The sequence below is a fragment of the Pteronotus mesoamericanus genome, unplaced genomic scaffold (genome assembly GCF_021234165.1).
Source record: "Pteronotus mesoamericanus isolate MK-2021 breed Mesoamerican mustached bat unplaced genomic scaffold, CSHL_Meso_final contig_246, whole genome shotgun sequence".
Taxonomy (NCBI): domain Eukaryota; kingdom Metazoa; phylum Chordata; class Mammalia; order Chiroptera; family Mormoopidae; genus Pteronotus; species Pteronotus mesoamericanus.
This window is the reverse complement of record NW_026555104.1, coordinates 79623-99202: the sequence shown is the minus strand read 5'-3', so window position 1 is coordinate 99202 and position 19580 is coordinate 79623. Positions and strand designations below refer to the sequence as shown.

Genomic DNA, 19580 nt, shown 5'->3' with positions numbered 1-19580 from the left:
TTTTAAAAGGTGTATGAGGAGTTTTTCCACTAAAGTCCTACCACAAGAAAATAAAATTCTCAAAAGTAGCCAAGTCAGCAGCCAGTGCTGATGAGCCTCTCTGTGTAGTCCCCTTAACTCATTGAAATGAGCCTACTTCCTTCTGCGGGACGGAGGCTCTGGGGAGCCCTTTTTGGACCCCAAGCCCTCATCAACAAGATAGGTCTTTGGTTTTCACCCACTTGGGGAAATCGATCCCTTTTGTTGGAGGCAGAAGGCCCTCACGTATGCGCTGCCCGAAACGAGATAGCTCGCACCCTAGAACCAACCATTGAGCACTCCCTCCAGGAGACTGGCAATGAGGCCGAGGTTCCGCACCCACATGGGCTGGGCGGGGCCAGCGGGGCTTCCCCACCCTCGCAGGGCGGGGCGGGGCCTGGTGGGGCGGAGCTTTCTCCACCAGCTTTCCCGGGTCCCAGTACTGCGCATGGCACGTTGCGTACCCCCCCCCTCCCAGCAACCGGCTAGGCGGCAAGGAGGCCATAAACTGAGGAGGCGGAGCTGAGACGCGGTGTGGACTGCTTGCTAACTCCAGGACCGCAGGTATCGGACTGGCGGGGCCGCCTGGTGCGTCCCAGCGAGCGTCAGCCCATCCTCTCTCCCTGACTCCGATTCCATCTTCTCGGGGCGGGCTTTAGTCAGAAGGGCCATCCAGGGCCCCCACCTCGCTCTCCACAGTCACCTTTTCATCCGAGTCCTCCTCATTTCCCTCCCTGAGGGGCTGCAGTCCGAGAGCAGACCTGGCTTGGGCCTGGCTGGGAGACCCTGGAGCGGAGTTGCAGGGCGGGAGAGGCGAGCGCCTGCTTTCCCGCCCCGTCTTCCCCCCTGATTTCCAGCTGGCGAACTTGGGGCCCAGGTTCAGTTTGTCCTGCCCAAGCAAAGAGGCGGCATATCCTAGTGCTTACCTCTCCCGCCGCCTCCCCTTCCTGTCCCAATCCCCATCATTTCCCAGACTGGACAGGCGGCAGGGTCGAGACCCTGTAAGTACAGAGATAAAGGTGACTCCCTAAATCAGCCAAAACAAAGACCTAATTGTCTTGTTTTCCAAGTATATTTAAGTGTCCACAGCAGATTGGGGGTGAGGGGAGGGAAGTGTGCGAGGGAAGGGGCGTGGTAAAATAAAACAAAGTTTTCAGATGGGCAAATAAATCCTCTGCCCAGCCTTCTGCTAAGATATTCTAACATATCCTAACTTTATGCACCAAAGGGGAACAGCCGTTCGAATGGGCCCCTTTCTTATATAAAGATCTGCTTGTAGAACCATATTCCAGTATGTATTTGCGGCATCAGGCAGTTCTTCATTGACTACTTCACAACATTCTTGTGACATCCAAGACCGTTTCTTGTCCCTGAGAGCTGAAGACACCGAATCTTACCTGATTACCTGTCCCAGGCCAGGGGCTCTTCAGCCATTAGTTACAGTGGTTAAATCTGTTCTCTCTTGAACCAGGTCTCTTAGAGGTTTTGTTGCTCACATGCAGTATTTATAGTTGTAACCCCAGACATGCCGAAGTTTAGAAAGCCAGTGCCAAAAATAGGAAGAATGAAAAAACAATTGGATAAACGAATTCTTTCTATATCATTTGTCATCCAGTCAACAGCATTGTCAAAACAGGTGATGCCTTCTCAGTCATTATTTTATCTTTGCACACACAGTCTTAACAGGTCTCCTTAGGTTCCTTCGGTTTGTGGAGTAACTTTCATTGTTTAACCTCTTTGAGCCTTAATTTCCTGATCTATAAAACAGGGAAGATAATACTTAAGAGCTGATCTCTGTGAAGCATTTAGCACAGGTCTTAGTACATAACAGTAAGTTCACCATAAATGCTTGCTGCTTTTATTATTTTTACTATTATTACCTTAGCAGCTACTGAGTGCCCATATTATGTGTTAGACACAATAGCCCCTGGGAATGCAACAGTGAACAAGATCATTCCATCATTTCCTACCCTCAAGGATTCTCTATTCTGGTGGAAGAAACTGATAAAGGGGCAGTTAAGAGTGTGGTAGGTGTAAGAGTTGAATACAGAGGACACCCGAGAGGGACAGGTGTACGTTAATCAGGTTGGGGGAAGGAAGGTGGTTCTGAAGGTAAAGCAGGATCTTGAAAGTGTTTTCCTTCAGGTTCCGTTTCATCCCTGCCTTTCAAGCATCATGTCCTCACTATGGACCTATCCCAAGGCTCTTCCCACCCTTCTGCTTTTCTCTCACCATTTTCTCCTTTACGGAATTTCTGTCACTTGTATAGCTTTAACTCCTAACTCCGAGGTCTAAATAGCCATCTCTAACCTTTGTTGAACATCAGTCTTAACTTTTCTAACTGAATGCTATGTATTTCCACTTGGAATATATAACTTTTCTCAACTGCAATATGATTTAAAAAGTTGGACTCATCTTTACACCAAAACCACTTCTACCTCCGAGCTTTCCTGTTTTGTCATTAATACACTACTCTTTTCCTAGTTACATGAGCACAAGAAAAAAGAATTCTTTTTTCAAAGTCATCTGCATTGTCCACAGGTAGAATGGCCTCCCTGATAAGGTAGTATGGGTGGTATGGGCATGTCTCTGACATGGGATGTTTTCAAGCAGAGATTAGATAACCTTATATCCAGGAATTTGTAAAAGTTGTTCCTCCAAAGGGTGGCAGGTGGGCCAAAAAACTTATGGTGTCCTTACTACTAAATATAATTTCTGTAATTTTTCTCCCCCATCCATCTCTTTCTTTTTTACATTTTTGTTCCATCTATTTCTTAACATTCCCTCTGCCACAGGCTCTTTGACCACAAATATGGTCCACTATAATTGTATTCTAACTGGCATTCCTTTCTCTGGGTTATTTTTACCTCACCCCCTTCCCATCCCTTTACAGGTTAGTATTCCTTCTATGTTCCTTAGGACAAGGCTTCTCAAATGTGATGGTCCACAGATCAGCAGGATTCCCATTATCTGGGAGCTTGTTAGAACGACTAGACTCCACCACAGACCTTCTGAATCAAAAATCTGCACTTTAACAAGATCCTCAAGTGATTTGCATGTACAATAAAGTTTAAGAGACACTACCTTAGACCACAGTTTTGTGTTTGTCCCATTTCTGTTTTAAACCTACAGTGGCTTTCTACTGCCTGCTGAGTAAAATCCATACTCTAGCATGCACTTAAGACCTATTCATTGTTCTCATGTATGTGGAGTTCTGCCTCTGTAACTGCCCCCCATTAAGTGCTAACACCCTTTTCGGAGCATTTGGTTAGTCATTCAATACTGCTGTGTGCCTACTCTGTGGCAGTCTCTATTCTAGAAACTGGGAGATACATATACCTCTGGACAGACAACGTAGGCAATGGACAGTCAGTAGCTAATACTATTTCATGCTTAGAATTCATTCAAGCTCTACCCCTTCATGAAACTATCCAGATCTATCCCTGTTGCATTAATATTCCCCTTTGTTCAGCTGAAGGAGCTGCCTATTTCTACTTGTGCATCCCCAGACCTGAATTAAAAATTTTAAAGGTGGGAGTTAAGACATCCATGGGATTTTGTAACTATAGCAGTTAATTTGAAACATCCTGGTTTGGGAACCAAAGTTCAGATCATTAATGAAGCTGTTGATGTGGAAACCTAGAACCATTTCTTAGGTCTCTCTAAAAGGGCGATTTTTGTTTATACAGTGTTTTGGAATTGACTTTACATTTTATTTCCAATATTTTGCCAGAGCATAGACATCTTTTTCCTGTGGATAAAATTTCATCTTTTTATCTATGTTAATATTCCCTTTTCTTTCTGCTGTTAACTACATATTGATGTGGACCTTGTTTCCTCTTAACTTTCTTTTGCATGTTGCCATGTATTTAATGTTATTAAACAATATGCTTTCTAACATTTTTTTCTTCAAATTCAGTCTATATTTTTACTATTTCATAGAAGGATAAATGATTCTTTACATGTTGGGTGACTTCTATAAGAAGATTAGGGTAAGGGTAAGAATAAATGCAATTTAATAAAAATCTATAGATAATCTTGAAAGGCCTCATCTCTCCCATGTTTTGAAAAATATTTTCTTGTGATTTTTCAGAAGCAGTTCTGAGGATTCCTAGAACTGTATGTACCGGATTAAGGCCCCACCCCCGTTGCTATATTACAACCACAACCCCAGACCACCTAAAAAAGGGGGGGAGGGAATGTGGGACATTTTTCTAGATTCTTCAAAAGCATTTCTGATTATTTAGTCATTTTACTTTTAAATCAACTCTGTTAAGATATAATTCACATACAATAAAATATACCTACTTTAAGTGTACCGTTTGTTGAGTTTCGACAGATACACTCATGTATCCACCATGATTGCAATAAGATACAGAACATTTCCATCACCCCAAAAAGTTCTTGTCTCTTTGAAGTTGGTCTCAAGCAACCAATGATCAGCTTTTTGTCATAATTTTTACTTTTTCTAGTATTTCAGGTAAATGGAAATAATATGTAGATTTGTGTCTAACTTCTTTCATTTAACAAGATACCATTGCCTATGTTGGTAGTTTGTTCTTTTTTATTGCTGAGTAGTATTCCACTGGTGTATATACCACCTATTGTTTACATGCTTATCAATTGGTAGACATTTGGCTTGTTTCCAATATGGAGCTATTGTGACTCATGGTGTCTGAACATTCATTTGCAAATCTATGTGAGCATATGTTTTCACTTCTTTAGAGTAGATTACCTAGGAGCAGGACTATTGGGTCATAAGCAGCTATTAAACCGCCCTGGCCGAGTTAGTTGGTTGGAGCTTTGTCCCATGCACCAAGAGTTGCAGGTTATATTCTCAGTCAAGGCACCTACCCAGGTTTCAGGTTTGATCCCTGATTGGGGCACATACAGGAGGCAACCAATCAATGTTACTCTCTCTCTCTCTCTCTCTCTCTCTCTCTCTCTCAAAGCAATGGACATGTCCTCAGGTGAGGATTTAAAAAATAAATATGCTTTTAAACTATTTTCCAAAGTGACTGTTCTAGTTTGCATTCCCACCAGCAATATATGAGAGTTCCAGTTGATTGATATCCTTGTCAACACTTGATATTGTCAGCACTTTTAGCCACTTTGGTGGAAGTGTAGTAGTATCATTATGACTTCATGTACATTTCCCTGATGACAAGTGATGCTGAACATCATTTCACGTGCTTAGTGGCCATTCATATACCTTGTGTTCCAATATGTTGCCGATTATTTAAATTGAGTTGTCTTATTATTGAGTTGTAGAAGTTCTTTCTTTCCCCCAACTTTTATTTATTGATTTGAGAAAGAGAGAGAGAGAAGCATTGATTTGTTGTTCCACTTATTCATGCATTCATTGGTTGATTTTTGTATGTGCCTTGTCTGGAGATTGAGCCCACAATCTTAGCGTATTGGGAAGACACTCTTAACCAACTGACCTGCCTGCCAGGGCTACTTCTTTATACGGTCCTTTTTTGTTTTTCATTGTATTTTTTTCTATTACCATTTATCTGCCTTATACCCATCCCTGCAATCACCACACTGTTGTCTATATCCATGAGTCCTTTTTCATTTTTCCTCAGTTGCTCTACCCCCTAACTTCCCCAACAGAACTGGCTGTCAGCCTGCTGTCTATCTGTGAGTCTGTCCGTTTTGCTTGTTAGTTCAGTTTCTTCATCAGATTCCACATATGAGTGAAATCATGTGGTATTTGTCTCTCTCTGACTGGCTTATTTCACTTAGCAGAATGTTCTCCAGGTTCATCCATGCAGTCACAAAGGGTAAAATTTTCTTTTTTTTACAGCCAAGTAGTATTCCATTGTGTTATATAGCCTTTACATCAAGTCTTTTGTAGACACTGAACATACTGTTTTCTCCTAGACTTTTCGTTTGCTTTGTTGGTGTCTTTTCAAAGCACCAACAGTTTTTATAAAAAGTTCAATTTATTATATTTTTCTTTAATATTTTGTGCTCTTGATGTTCTTTTTTTGAACCTTTACCTATTCTAAGATCTTAAAGATTTTCTCTGCTCTTTTCTTTAGTAGTTTTATCTTTTTTCTTTAGTTCTACGATCCATTTTAAATTATATTTTTAACTTTTAAATTACAGTTGACATAAAATACTAGTTTCAGGTGTACAACATAGTGATTAGACATTTATATAATGAAGTGAACATCCCAATAAGTTTAGTACCTATCTGACACCATATATAGTTATTACAGTATTTTTGACTATTCCCTATGCTGTACTTTATATCCTTGTGACTGTTTTTATAACTGGCAATTTGTACTTCTAAATCCCTTTGCCTTTTTCACCCATCCCCGCAATTCAGCTCCCATCTGGCAAACATCAGTTCTCATTTCAAGTTAATTTTTGTATATGGTGTAAGGGAAGGATCGAGATTCATTTTTTTCTAAATAGAGATCAAGATTATTTTTAGCCATGGGATTACTTTGGTCCCTCTCTTGGAAATTAATTGACCATATATGTATGCATGAATCTATTTCTGGATCCTTTATTTTGTTTCATTGATCCATTTGTCTGTCTTGAGACTGAGGTACAGTCTCTTGATTATTGTAACATTAAAATAACTCTAGAAATCAGATAATGTAAATCTTCTGACGTTGTTCTTTTTCAAATTTATTTTGAATCGTATTTCATGTATTTCCATGAATGTTTCCATGTAAATTTTACAAATCAGCTTATCAGTTTCTCTTAAAAACTCTGCTGATATTTGATTGGGATTGCAATGAATCTGTAGATCAATTTGGAGAAAATTGATGTCTTAACAATATTAAATCTTTCAATCTATGAAGATGTCTTAGCTCTTATTCAGATCATCTTTAATCCCTCTTAGCAATGTTTTAGAATTTTAAACATATAGGTCTTATCCATAATTTGTTAAAATTATTCCCACTTATGCTATGTTTTGTTGGCATTGTAAATTGTGTTGTTTTTATTTATTGTTATTTTCTTTGTGGTATTTTTTAAATTTCATCTGGTAATTGTTCATTGCTAGCATATAGAAAAAGAGTTGGGTTTTGTAATGGACTTTCTTTCTAAATTCGTTTGCTTAGGTCTAATGATTTTCTTTGTAGACTAATTAGCCTGCTCTATGTACACAATCTCATTGTCTATGAATAAAGTCTTTTACATCTTCTTTTCTAATCTGTATGCCTTTTTAAAATTTTTTATTTAATCTTTATTGTATTTTTTCTCCATTACCATTTAGTCCCCTTATATCCCCCTCCTCCCAGCATGTATGCCTTTTAATGTTTCTTGCCTTTTTGCATTGGAGAAGACCACTAATACAATGATGAATATAAGTGATGAGAGCAGACATCCTTGTTTTGCTTCTGTTCTTAAAGGAAACTCATTCATTCTTTTTACCATTCAGTATGATATCAGCTGTAAAATTTTCATACATGTTTTTTACCAAGTTGACTTGGTAAATTCTATTTCCGTTCTATTCCTATTTGACTATTCCAAGATGACTGAGAGTTTCTTTAAAATCATTAATTGATGTTGAATTTTGTCAGATGCTTTTCTTCTATCTGTTGAGATGATTCTATTTTTTCTTTACTCAGTTAAGTAAAATTACATTGATTCATTTTTAAAAACTTGTTAAAATTCATTACTTATTTACAAACACCTTCCAACAAAGACAGTTGTGTGTACATTACTTCTTTTTTTAATTTTCAAGCAATCCTGAGATAAACCCCACTTGGTCATGAGATATTATGCTTTTAGCCATTCTAGATATAAATCTTTAAGTGTAAATAGCAAACGTAAAACCAGATCAGGATGATAGGGAAAAATAAAGATACCTTCAAGAAACAGCAAAAGCTCTTGTAAATGCATAACCAAAGTTTAAAGATACAGCAGATGTGTTGGAAAACAAAGTTGAAAAAACCTCCTGGAAAGTAGAGAGTTGTGAAATAGGAGTGAAACAAGTATTAAATTAGAAGTTCATCTTTACTGGGGATTCTGTAACATGAAAACAGAGAAAACAGAGGACAAAGTTATCAAAGAAATAACATTTCTGGGAAATAAGAACATTTCCCAGAAATGGGAGATCCAAACAGAAAAGTGCAGATGGGCGAGAAAGCAGTTGGTCCTGATTGCAGCAGGAGGATGGAGGACCCTGGGAGGGCAATCTCCAGGGGAATTTCAGTGTATGGAAAAATACATTGATAAGACAAATGGCAGAGATATTAAGTATTTGGAGAAAGTTAATAATAGCTACATGGAAAACCAAGGGAGTGAAAAAAGGAGACAATTATTAAATGTGTATAAAGAAGGAAGGTAGAGAGATCAAGATGACAGAGGAGTAAGTGGAAGTCACACTGACCTCCCAGGACCAACCTGGAATTACAACTAAATTGTGGAGAAACCACCTGGAACAAACAACTGAACAATAGCGAGAGAGGAGTCTTGTAACCTCGGAGACAGAAGAATCAGCTTTAGCGCAATCTACCTGGTAAGGAGTGCAATAGAGACTCAAGAAGGCAGGTGGGGTGCCCACAGGAGGCAGCACCAAAAGGATATTGAAACAGCCAGTTGGACACCCCAGAGAAGAGCAGGGTCTAAACCAAAAGTGAGGATCTCCAGCCTATAGCACCAGAGCCCAAAAAGTACACAGAAAACAGCCAGCTGCGAAAGCCAGCTGCGAAAAGCGGCAGGGTTGCTCTCCGCCAGAGACAGGCGGCTGGAGACACAAAGAACTGTTTAAAGGGCCAAAGCATAAATTTTTATTTGCAGCCACTTACCCTGGTCTCCGGCAAAGGCGGGGCAGAGTGGGCTAAAGATACCTGAGAGACTGGGGAAGGAGTCTTTGGGGAGAGAACTGAGAAAATAGCCAGCGGGATCTCGGTGCTGACTCATCCCCCATGCGGCAGCAACCATCTTGCTCAGGCAGACCACTCCCCCTGAGCGGCAGCAGCATTGGAAGACCCAATAGCCCCGCCCCCAAGTGAGATTCCACCCCACCCTGTGCTGTCTAGCCACCTGCTGAGTGCAGAGTGACAGCCACAGATAGTAGATCTCTGGCTAAAGGGGGTGCAGAGAGGTCTGGAGGCACTTAAGGAGAGACTGGGGACCAAGGCTTTGGGGAGAGAAGGGAGAGAGTAACTGGCGGGATCCTGGTGCTCACTCCCTTATATGGCAGCAGCGTGAGAGGACCCAATTACCCCGCCCCCAGGAGGGACTCTGCCTTGCCCTGAGCTAAGGCGGCCTGCTGAGTGCAGAGTGACGAGATTAATAGCTGAAGGAGAAAGCCACAAACAGTACATTCCTGGAAGTCTCAAACAGACTGCCTAAGGTCAGACAGGGATGGCATCTGACATCATCAGAGGCAGATCCGGAAAGTAAAAATGATGGTTTCCTACTATAGAAGTTCACACTACAAAGTCTGGAAATCCATACAGATCAACTTAAGAAGCAGAAGGAAAAAAGGAGAGTCTCACAAATAATGGGAAGACAAAGAAATATCCTCCCCTCGAAAGGAAAGGAGGAATCCCCAGAAAGAGAACTAAATGAAATAGAGGCAAGTAAACTATCAGATATTGAGTTCAAAACAATGGTTCTAAGGAAGCTCAATGAGCTCAGTGAGCTTAGAGAGAATTACCAAAAACTACAGGGAAACTATGAGAAACTTACTGCAAACGATATCAGCATGAAAAAGGACATAGAAACTATCCATAAGAGACAAGAGGAAATGAAGAATTCAATTTCTGAATTGAAGAACACAGTAGAAGGAATCCAAAGCAGGCTAGATGAAGCCGAGATTGAATCAGCAAGCTGGAGGACAAGGTAGAAAAAAACTCCCAGAAAAGGAAGAAAATGAAAAAAGACTCAAAAAGTATGAAAAGGTGTTGAGGGAAATGCAGAACAACCTGAAAGGTAATAATATCTCTATAATAGGGATACCAGAAGGAGAAGAGAATGAGGAAGGGATAGAGAACCTGTTTGAAAAAGTAACGATGGAAAACTTCCCTAATTGGAGGAGAGAAAAAGCCACACAAGTCCAGGAAGCACAGAGGGTCCCATTCAAGAGAAACCCAATGAGGCCCACTCCAAGACACATCATCATTAAAATGGCAAATATCAAAGACAAACAGAATCCTAAAGGAAGCAAGGGAGAAAGAGGTAGTCACATATAAGGGAGGCCTGACATGGCTTGCAGCTGACTTCTCAACAAAAACACTGCAAACCAGAAGGGAATGGCAAGAAATATTCCAAGCCATGAAAAGCAAAGGCCTGCAACCAAGACTGCTCTACTCAGCAAGGCTCTCAATTAAAATGGAAGGCGAAATAAGGAGTTTCCCAAACAAAAGAAGGTGAAAAGAATACACCTCCACCAAACCAGCACTGCAAAATATGCTAAAGGGGCTGCTTTAAGATGAAGAAAAAGAGTCTATGAACAGCCAGTTCCTTTCACAGTTGCCAGTACTTGATATTGCCAATATTTTTTAATATGTATTAATCTGATTGTGACAATGATGTGTTATTTTAATTGTTCCTTTATTATTTGTTGAAACTAAACCTGTTTTTGTATTTAAAAAAAGATATTGATATGGACATAGTGAAGATACAGAACATGTCTATCACCATGAAGATCTTTAATGTTGCCATTTTATTGCCACAGCCCCCAGCCCCCACCACCTCCTGAACTCCTGACAACCATTAACCCCTCCATTTCTGTAATTTTTTATATCATAAGTGACATAAATGGAACCATATGATACATAACCTTTTGAGATTATCCTTTTCTACTCAGCACACTGTGCAGAATATACACGTAGGTTGTTGTGTGCAGCAGTACTTTGTTCCTTCTTATTGCTGTGTAGTATTCCATGCTATGGATATATTGCATTTGTTTAATTATTCACCAGTTGAAGAATATCTGGGATGTTTCTAATTTTTGGCTATTACAAATAAAGCTGCTATGCAATTTGTGTACAAAAAAAAAAAAAGAAAGAAAGAAGACATGATCATCTTTACCTATTTTCCTCAGCTGTGAACCATGCTTGCATAGTCAAAGTAATATAAATATGTACTACTGATTTAACCAACAATTATGCCAGAACTACATTGGAAGAATGAAGGCAAGAAAGTAGAGTGCAGGAGGGTCACGCAGGAGAGCTTAGTCTTCATCTACCATGGTAGGAAGTTAGTACATAAATGTCTAAAATGGGTAATTCATGGCCATATAAACACTATTTTAGAATGATGATGCCCTGGCCACATGGCTCAGTTGGTTGGAATGTCTTCCCATGCACCAAAAGGTTGCAGGTTTGATCCCTGATCATGGTGCATACAGGACGCAACTGATAGATGTTTCTCTCTCTCTCTCTCTCTCTCCCCCCCCACCCCCTTCCTCCCTCCCTCCCTATCTCTCTCCCCACCCACCTACCCTCTCTTTCCCTACCCCCTTTCCTTTCTCCCTAAAATCAATGAACATCCTCTGGTGAGGTTTGAAAAAAAAAAAAGAATGATGATGAAAAACAGGTTAAAAAACCAAAAGAACTGAAGGCAATTGCTTCTGGGAAGGGATCAGGGAGGACAGAGTCAAGAGAAATTTAAACATTAAAGAAGAAAACCATATAATAAACTCTCTTATAGATATTGCATTGTTTCAGGATGCACTTGGCCAAAGTATATGCAAGCTGAGAGTCACTGAATGTTTCTCCAAACAAATCGTTGGAATCTAGCAATTTATAGGTTTAATAGAGTGCTTTGAATGGTAGACTTGTAGTAAGTTTCTTGTTAATCAAAAGTTATTTCTATAAAAGGAGATTTGACTAACTCAACCTGTTTCTATTTTCCTTTTAGGTTTAAATTTCTGAAATTGAAATAGGTCTACACATTAGGAACTCATGTCTTTTCTTGTAAGTAAACCAGAGCGAATTAGGGTGAGTGTTTCTATTCTTCTGGCTTTACTATTTTTATTTTCTGCAAAGCAAAGTTTTGGCAGTATTGTAGGTGGTTTGTTCTGTGATGCTCAGAATCATGCAGCAGTGAGGGATGTTGGAAGCAAAGCAAGTGTCACAGCCTCTGCTCCTGAGAACAGAGCTTGCAGGCAGAGGCTGACCAGAGACACCCACCAGCTTGTCTGACAGGAGAAATAAGTGGTATATTTTTTTAATATCAGTCATTCAACATTAAATGAGTTGAATGTGTAGATATGTAACCACTGGCCACCTCCCCATTTCATATGTATTTTCAGCAATCGTTTTAAAAATCTAATGAACAAACTGAATAATAAGCAAAATAGAGTCAGACTCATAGATAGAGACCAGGCTGACAGCTCTGGGGCAGGGTGAGGGGACGGAGGGATCCAGCAAAAAGGAAAAAGGACGCATGGACACGGACAACAGTGCTTAATCCAGCGGGGTGGTGGTATAAGGGGGACAAATAGGAATGGAAAAGATACAATAAAAAATAAATCAGTAACAACTTGTAATCATTGGAACACTTTTTTCCCCCCTAAATATAATCATAAGTTTTCATTGAAAACTTTCTTAACATGAAAAATTTCATTATACCTGAACTTCATCAGCTAAATTACCTCAAGAACAAATGCTGCACTTAGCTTCTTTACAAGCTTCCATGATTTCATAAAAGAGTGTCATATTTTGTTTATTATGAAGTATTTAATTTCTGAATGCAGTAATAATTATTTTAAATCTTAATACATTGTATAAATGCTATGAGACATTATGAATATGTCACTTTCTTTAAATATTAAAGTGAAATTGTTTATTTTTATTAAATATATTGTGGCACAGTGCATGTGATTTTTTTATATATCATTTTTTTAAATTAACAGTGTTCTTTTTTTAATTTAGAAAAAAAAATTGATACAGAGAAAGAAAGAGAATAACGTCAGAGTTCCAATTCATGGTTTCTATTGTGCAGCTTTCTTCTGAATGTTACTTAATCTTTCTTATGTTTATCTATCTATCTATCTATCTATCTGTCTATATATATATAATTTATATTGTAAAGAGTAAACTTCACTGTCAATTAATTAAGAGGAAAAACAGATTCTTTAGCCTGAACTCTGCAGAGTGGAAAGAATGTCCCCAAGCCAAACTTTAACACCAGTCCTCAAGTGAAATACAATCTTGATTCCGTTGCTTTTAAATATGAGCTTCTTTTCTATTTCAACCTAGTCTGATTCAGGTGAAACCAGACCACTGATCACTATGATGGAAATCCAATACTCGTTTGAAATAGGCCAGTAAAGTGAACCATAGGTTGGTCATGCTAGTTGGTCATTGTAAAACTGTCTTTTGGTAGCAAATGTAAGCAGTAATGTCTTTAGACATCCTAGTAGATGAAAGAATATGCAGCTTGCAATTTCCTTTTACAAACTAATAGAGGCTTGTAAAAAAAAACTACAGTTTCATTCTTATATTTTGTATTGTGAATTCCAGTAGTATTTTTCAAATCAGCATTCGTGGTCCTAAGCACCTGTAATAGGCAGCCATGGAAAAAGTAAGATGGATCCAAAAGGTTGTTTTATATACAGGAAGGAGAAAACATTCTTCATTATCAGGGCCAGCACTACGTGTTTCTTGTCGTTCAGATTTAAGAATTATTCATCAAATTAAACAAAGAGGAATAGAGAAAGGAATTAATCTATTGTTTTCAGTTGATTTAAATCCAAGATTCTTTTCAAAATTTTTCCATAGAAAATGTATCTTAACTCTACTGCATGATTCTGTTTTTGTAGTTGAGTTTTATTTGTCTGTTTAATGGCTGATAGCTAATTTTTTGTGGCTTGGAAGAAATACTAATTCTCTTTGGGGTTTTCCTCTTTAGCGGTGGGTCTCGGAAAAGTTCATTGTTGAGGGCTTAAGAGATTTGGAACTATTTGGAGGTAAGTACAGTATGACATTTGGCCATTACTTCAGGATAAATCTCACTACTCTTTTGTCGACTAAATCAGTTCCCAGAAATTAGCAATTCTAAGGGGAAGTATAAACTATAGTTGTTATATTTATTTGGCTCCTTTTGAATCCATGGTTTCCCAGAGATTTGAGTACTAATCTGGTAGTTGTCGTTAGCCTATCTTGATTGTTAGAAAGCCAGTATTTACTTACAGGCACATGTCTTTCTTCTTCTAAGTATCTGTCCAGTTGAAATACATATTCTTATAGGGGAAAAACCTAACTCTTTAAAGGTCACTAGCCTTGAAGATTTTAAAAACAAAATTATAGTCAGGACGAAGGTAGCAATGATATAAAAGTTCTGGTTTTACTGATCAGTCTAGTTGACTCATCTTTTCATGGTAGAAATTATGAGACTTAAGAGAACTAAGAAAAAAATCTGTCAGGACAAAAATATTAACTTCCTATTGGAAAGTTTAAATGTTGATTTTAGAAGTAATTTAGGTTTGCATCTTGGTGATTTAACAGGCTCAGGCATTTTCCTTTGGCTGTTTTCAAATTGAGCCTTTTTGGAAACTGTGATCTTAATTTATGTTATATAAAATTCTTTTCTATAAAAATAATAGTAGTAGAGCCCAATTCTTTGTGTCTGAACACCAAGATACTCTCTTTGGCACCTGTAGCTAAAGAAACAGGTTATCAGATTGAATGCATTGGGTGACTGATACAAAATACCCCTCAAATGGTTTAAGTAATTAAAAACTCAAACTTGTTAGTTACAAGGTGATACCTATTAATTTATTTTCCCTAATGCCACTCAACAAACTTCTAGAGTAGAATTATTTGTGAAGTTTGTCAAGTGTGTTTTAGATAAATGAGAGTTTAGAAAAATGATGAGTTATTTTTGTTTTTGCTAGAAAGGATAAAAATTAGCGATACAATAAAGGAAAGTCTAATGGAACAAAAATATTATATTCTGGTCCTGTTCTCAATTTCTTCTGATCATTAATGGGAACACAATGATTTAAAAGTAAACATTAGCATTGATGGAAATTGAACTGGGAACCCAGTTTATAATCTACTAATTAAAAATTTTCCAGTATATGTGAATTGAATGAATGGATTTTGGTTACAGTGTCTTGAGTGTAGGATCTCTGGCTATGTTTTAACAATGCCATAGTCTCTGATCTGAGGAAGAAGAGATTATTCTGTATATTGTTTATAGCTTAATGAAGCATGTGCTACCAAGTTCTATACTACTTGAAATTTGCCCTCTATTCTGGAAGATTAGGTTTGATTTCCTTTAATCTATTCACCTGGCTCTTACCTTTGGCAGACTGTCTGAATCAACTGTTTCTGCCATTTGTGTACCAGAAAGCTGATGTCCAAGGCAAAAAAAAAATCTTATTTTGATAAATTGAGGCTGTTTGACCTCTGTAGCCAATCTCCTCTAGCAACACAGTTGGATGCTGTAATTTATAATTTAAGATATTTGGAAATGTTCCCAATACTTTACAGTAAAAATCTGGCTTTGATGATTTTTATTTACAGAGTGGAGAAAATCAAAAGCACAAATACAGAATTTGTCTGATTTAAGAGCAGAAAGTTGTTTCAGTTGTCCTTTGCTTCATTCATTTTCACTAAGAGTAGCAGAGGGCCCCAAAACCTTTGCTTTATTTGCATTCAGAATAGAATGTCTGCCTAGAGAATCAAATTGGGTAATGGTCCCACATACATGTGTTGCTGTATGAAAACGCTTTTTGCCTTCTTTTTTAAACCTGTTTTCTAGTCCCTGCACTCCCTGGGAAATAGCCAGCCATCACTCTAACTTTATAATGAATTGTTTGTTCACAGTGTAAGACTCTGAAACCAGATTATTAGAAGTAACATTGCATGCTGATGAAAAGTCAGTGTATGACCAGGATTATAGCAGTTGAGTTACACTAAGTAAAGAATACCCATGGAATAGTAGCCTAGCCTAATTTGGAAGAGCCATAGATTCATGTTTAAAAACCTATCTTGTCTACAGCATTTTTACTCTGTGTGTGTGTGTGTGTGTGTGCGCGCATGTGTGTGTCTCCCTGTATATCTGTGTTTATATGGAGCACTGCAGGCACTTTTTCCACTGTAATGACTCTTAAGTGGTTTCTATTAATAAATGTAGTCCTAAGTGCAATAATTACTGTTCTGAATGTGGGTGTGTCTTCTACTAAAAAACAAAATGCCAACAACCCATTTTTCTACTCCAGAGCAGCCTCCGGGTGACACTCGGAGAAAAGTAAGTGACTTTCTAGGCTCTAGCACTACGGCTGTTGCATGGAGATGAGTTCTTGTGGAAATCTGTGTGTTTTGTTGGTTTATCATTTTATGTGTCTGCTTATCTGTCATTGAGCTTTACCTGAAGTGTGATTCTTTTACTTGTGGAGATTCAGGTTTCACCCTGGAAAGATCTTGATATATACTTTGAAATTGGGCACTTTTTGTCTCTCCTGTGGGGATTAAGGTCTCTTCCCCTTCCCAACCTTCCCAGTTACTCACCACCCCCTCCAAAAGAGCAAAAAGTTTCAACAATCTAAAATGTCATGCTGGCTAGTGGTACCAAATTTTCCATCCTTAGTCTATTAATAGATTTTAGTTCACAGAGATGATACTGATCTTTGTCTAGATTGTAAGGCAGGACCTCTAATCTTCTACCTTAAAAACAAACCCAAGCCCTGACTGGTATGGTTCAGTGGGTTGGGTGTTGTCCCACAAACTGACAGATTTCAAGTTTAATTCCCAGTCAGGGCACATGCCTGGGTTGCAGGCCAGGTCTCTGGTTGGGGGCGTGAGAGAGGCAACTGATCTATATTTCTCTCTCACATTGATGTTTGTCTCCCTTTCTTTCTCCCTCCCTTCCCCTCTCTCTAAAAATAAATAAAATATGTTTAAAAAACTAAAAACTATGAAACAGAAAATGAATTTTTTATTGGTAAAAGCTGCAAGAAGACCCTTGCCCTGCTTCCTACTCCTCTAGCTTTTTTTACCCAAGGAAATAACACCAGATGTGCCCAGTATACCAAGATATTTTTGATAAATGTGAATCAGTGTCTTATAAACAGGAAGGGTAAAGAGCCTTTTCAAAAGACATCTCCTACTCGTTCCAGATGACAGACATTTGCACCTTTGCAACAGCCCCATGGTTGAGTGAAGGGTAAGGTTGTTGACTAGGAATTTCTCTTTGAGCAAAGTTTTAGCTGTGCTGACAGTCTTCTAGTCAGGAGCAAGAACCTCTCTCTCTGATCCAAATATTTTTCAGCCAGGAGACCAAAAATGTTTTCTATAGGATCAGTTAGGTATCTTTTCAGAATACAATGCAAATTATATATAATTTTTATATTTTCTGAGTTGCTGATGTTACACCAAAAAGTTCTCCTGTGTGAAACCTGTGGGAGATTAAATGTGTTTATTTGGTAGCCTTTCATCAATATTGTCTTTGTGTGCTTTGTGTTTTGTTTTGAACTCTTTAAACAGAGTTGTCATGTCACGGTCATTTCTGGATATCAGTAGCTTATGTACTTTTCAAATGCTTCAAAATGAAAAATAATGCTTTTCATGGTGGGGAAAACTAAGAAAAGTCTTTGATAGAATTAGTTTCTCCAGGCAATCTGAGATTTTGCATTACACTAAACCTATGGCATGCTGCATTTATTTATTTTTTTTTAAAGATTTTATGTATTTATTAGAGAGAAGGGAAGGGAAGGAGAAAGAGGGAGAGAAACATCAATCTCTTGCCCCTCACAGGCCCCCAGCTGGGGACCTGGCCCACAACCCAGACATGTGCCCTGATCGGAATTGAACCGGTAATTTGGAGGTTCGCAGGCAAGCGCTCAATCCACTGACCCACTCCAGCAAGGGCAATCGTGCTGTGTTTAAAGAGAACGGACTGAATATTTCATACTTTTCATCTGAATTTTGGCCTTTTCTAAATTTGAAACAACACAATGAACTAACCTACCTTTCTTGTGGCAGTATCAGAACAGACCTTGTCCTTTCAAAATGTGACCTTTGTTTTCCTAAGTAAAGGCTGCTTTTTTCTCTGAGTTCAGACCTATAGGACCTCCACAAAAAATAAAGCCTCCAATTTAGGATCATTTCCAGTGGGTTAAGGACAGACAGCACAGCTACCACTAGGCTAGTTCATTTCATGCAATTGCTGATTGCCCAAGAACTCATATACCCAATTACCTAAAGAATTTCATTGTCTAAAACTAACACTTTTGAGTACTTTTCTACAGTCAACAAAGATAGTAGAAATACTTGTAAATTTATGAACTAATCATGTCAGTAGTTTAATGAATCATTCCCTACCTATACTCAACAAGCATGTGTCTTTGGAGTGTAGACTAGTGGACAGTGTATTTTATATGCACTCCTAGCAAGGCAGAGCGACATAGGTAAATAAAAGGTATAATTTTTCCAAAGAAGGTTATTTAAAATGTTTGTAATAAACATTTTAGTCTCAGGACTCCAGCTGTCCTTCAGGAGTTTGCCTGAAGATGAGAGATCTTCAGAGGAGGTCTATATCTGTCCTCATTGGGACAATATTGTCACGTGCTAAAAAAATGCAGTACAGCCCTGACTGGTGTGGCTCAGTGGGTCGGGCGTTGTCCTGCAAGCAAAAAAGTCACCAGTTCGATTCCCAGTGAGGGCACATGCCTGGGTTGCAAGCCTGGTCCCCAGTTTGGTCAAGTGCAAGAGACAACCGATCAATGTTTCTCTTACACTGATATTTTTCTCCCTGTCTTTCTCTTTCCCTTCTCCTTTCTCTAAAATAAATAAATAAAATATTTTTTTTAAAAAAATGCAGTATAGTAAGCCCTCACTTAACATTGTTGATAGGTTCTACAACTTTAAGAGAAATAATGCATAACCATAGGCTAATTGATATAAACAAGAGTTAAATTCTTACATCATCTCATCCATGTTACAATGAAATGACATTGAATGAAACATTATTTTGAGGATATGCTGTACTTTCTCACATGCAGGTACAGATTCTGATCTATACCATGCCCCAAGTGAATGTGTTATATGAGGACTGGCACTTCCAGTATAGGTCCTTATATTGAACCCTGTCTCCAGAGGAACTGGCTGGTACCCTACTTTCCTTTTCAGTGTGTGGGTATGACAAGGTCATGGGCAGGAAACCTACTCAGTTCAAACTTAGCTAAAACAATTTTTAAGTATGCCCCAGCAGTGTTGTAGGTACTGGGGAGTAATACGTCAGTGTGGGCAGGGCAGACAAGGTCTGTGCCCTTGTGGAGCCTGCATCCTAGTAGAGGACACAGGCAATAGATAAATAAACTGCAGTAATACCTACTATGAAGAAAGTAAAACAAGATAATAAAGTGACTAGGAGCCTACTTTACTTTGGCTGAACAGTCCTCAATGAATAAACGGCATTTGAAGACCTCAGTGATAAGGAGGAAGCAGCCATGAGGAAACGGCAGGGGCAGGGAGAGAGAAGAGCAGCAGCATTCCCAACAAAGACAGCTGGTGCAAGTTCTCCTAGACTGGAGCAACACGCGTAAGGAGTCAAGGGAGGGTGGTGTGGGGTGAAGTCCTAGAAATAGGCAGGGGCCACGCAAGTGGATACTCACAGGCCAGAGCAGAGAGCTG

At 38.8% G+C, this 19580-nt stretch overlaps 1 protein-coding gene across 6 annotated transcripts in view; it reads left to right on the top strand.

Annotated features, from left to right (window-relative positions):
- Positions 1 to 493: 493 nt before the first annotated feature.
- The window catches only part of STRADA (STE20 related adaptor alpha), a 30572-nt gene continuing 11485 nt past the window's right edge, over positions 494 to 19580 (top strand). For 2 of the 6 annotated variants that reach the window (XM_054573001.1, XM_054573006.1), the window contains exons 1-4: positions 494 to 582; positions 11857 to 11936; positions 13852 to 13909; positions 16169 to 16197. In XM_054573001.1, the coding sequence (XP_054428976.1) occupies positions 11901 to 11936; positions 13852 to 13909; positions 16169 to 16197 (123 nt within the window). In that variant the 5' untranslated portion in view covers positions 494 to 582; positions 11857 to 11900. Of the gene's footprint in view, positions 583 to 11856; positions 11937 to 13851; positions 13910 to 16168; positions 16198 to 19580 lie in introns of those variants that run through there. The other 4 variants (XM_054573002.1, XM_054573004.1, XM_054573003.1 and 1 more) reach the window with 4 other exon arrangements.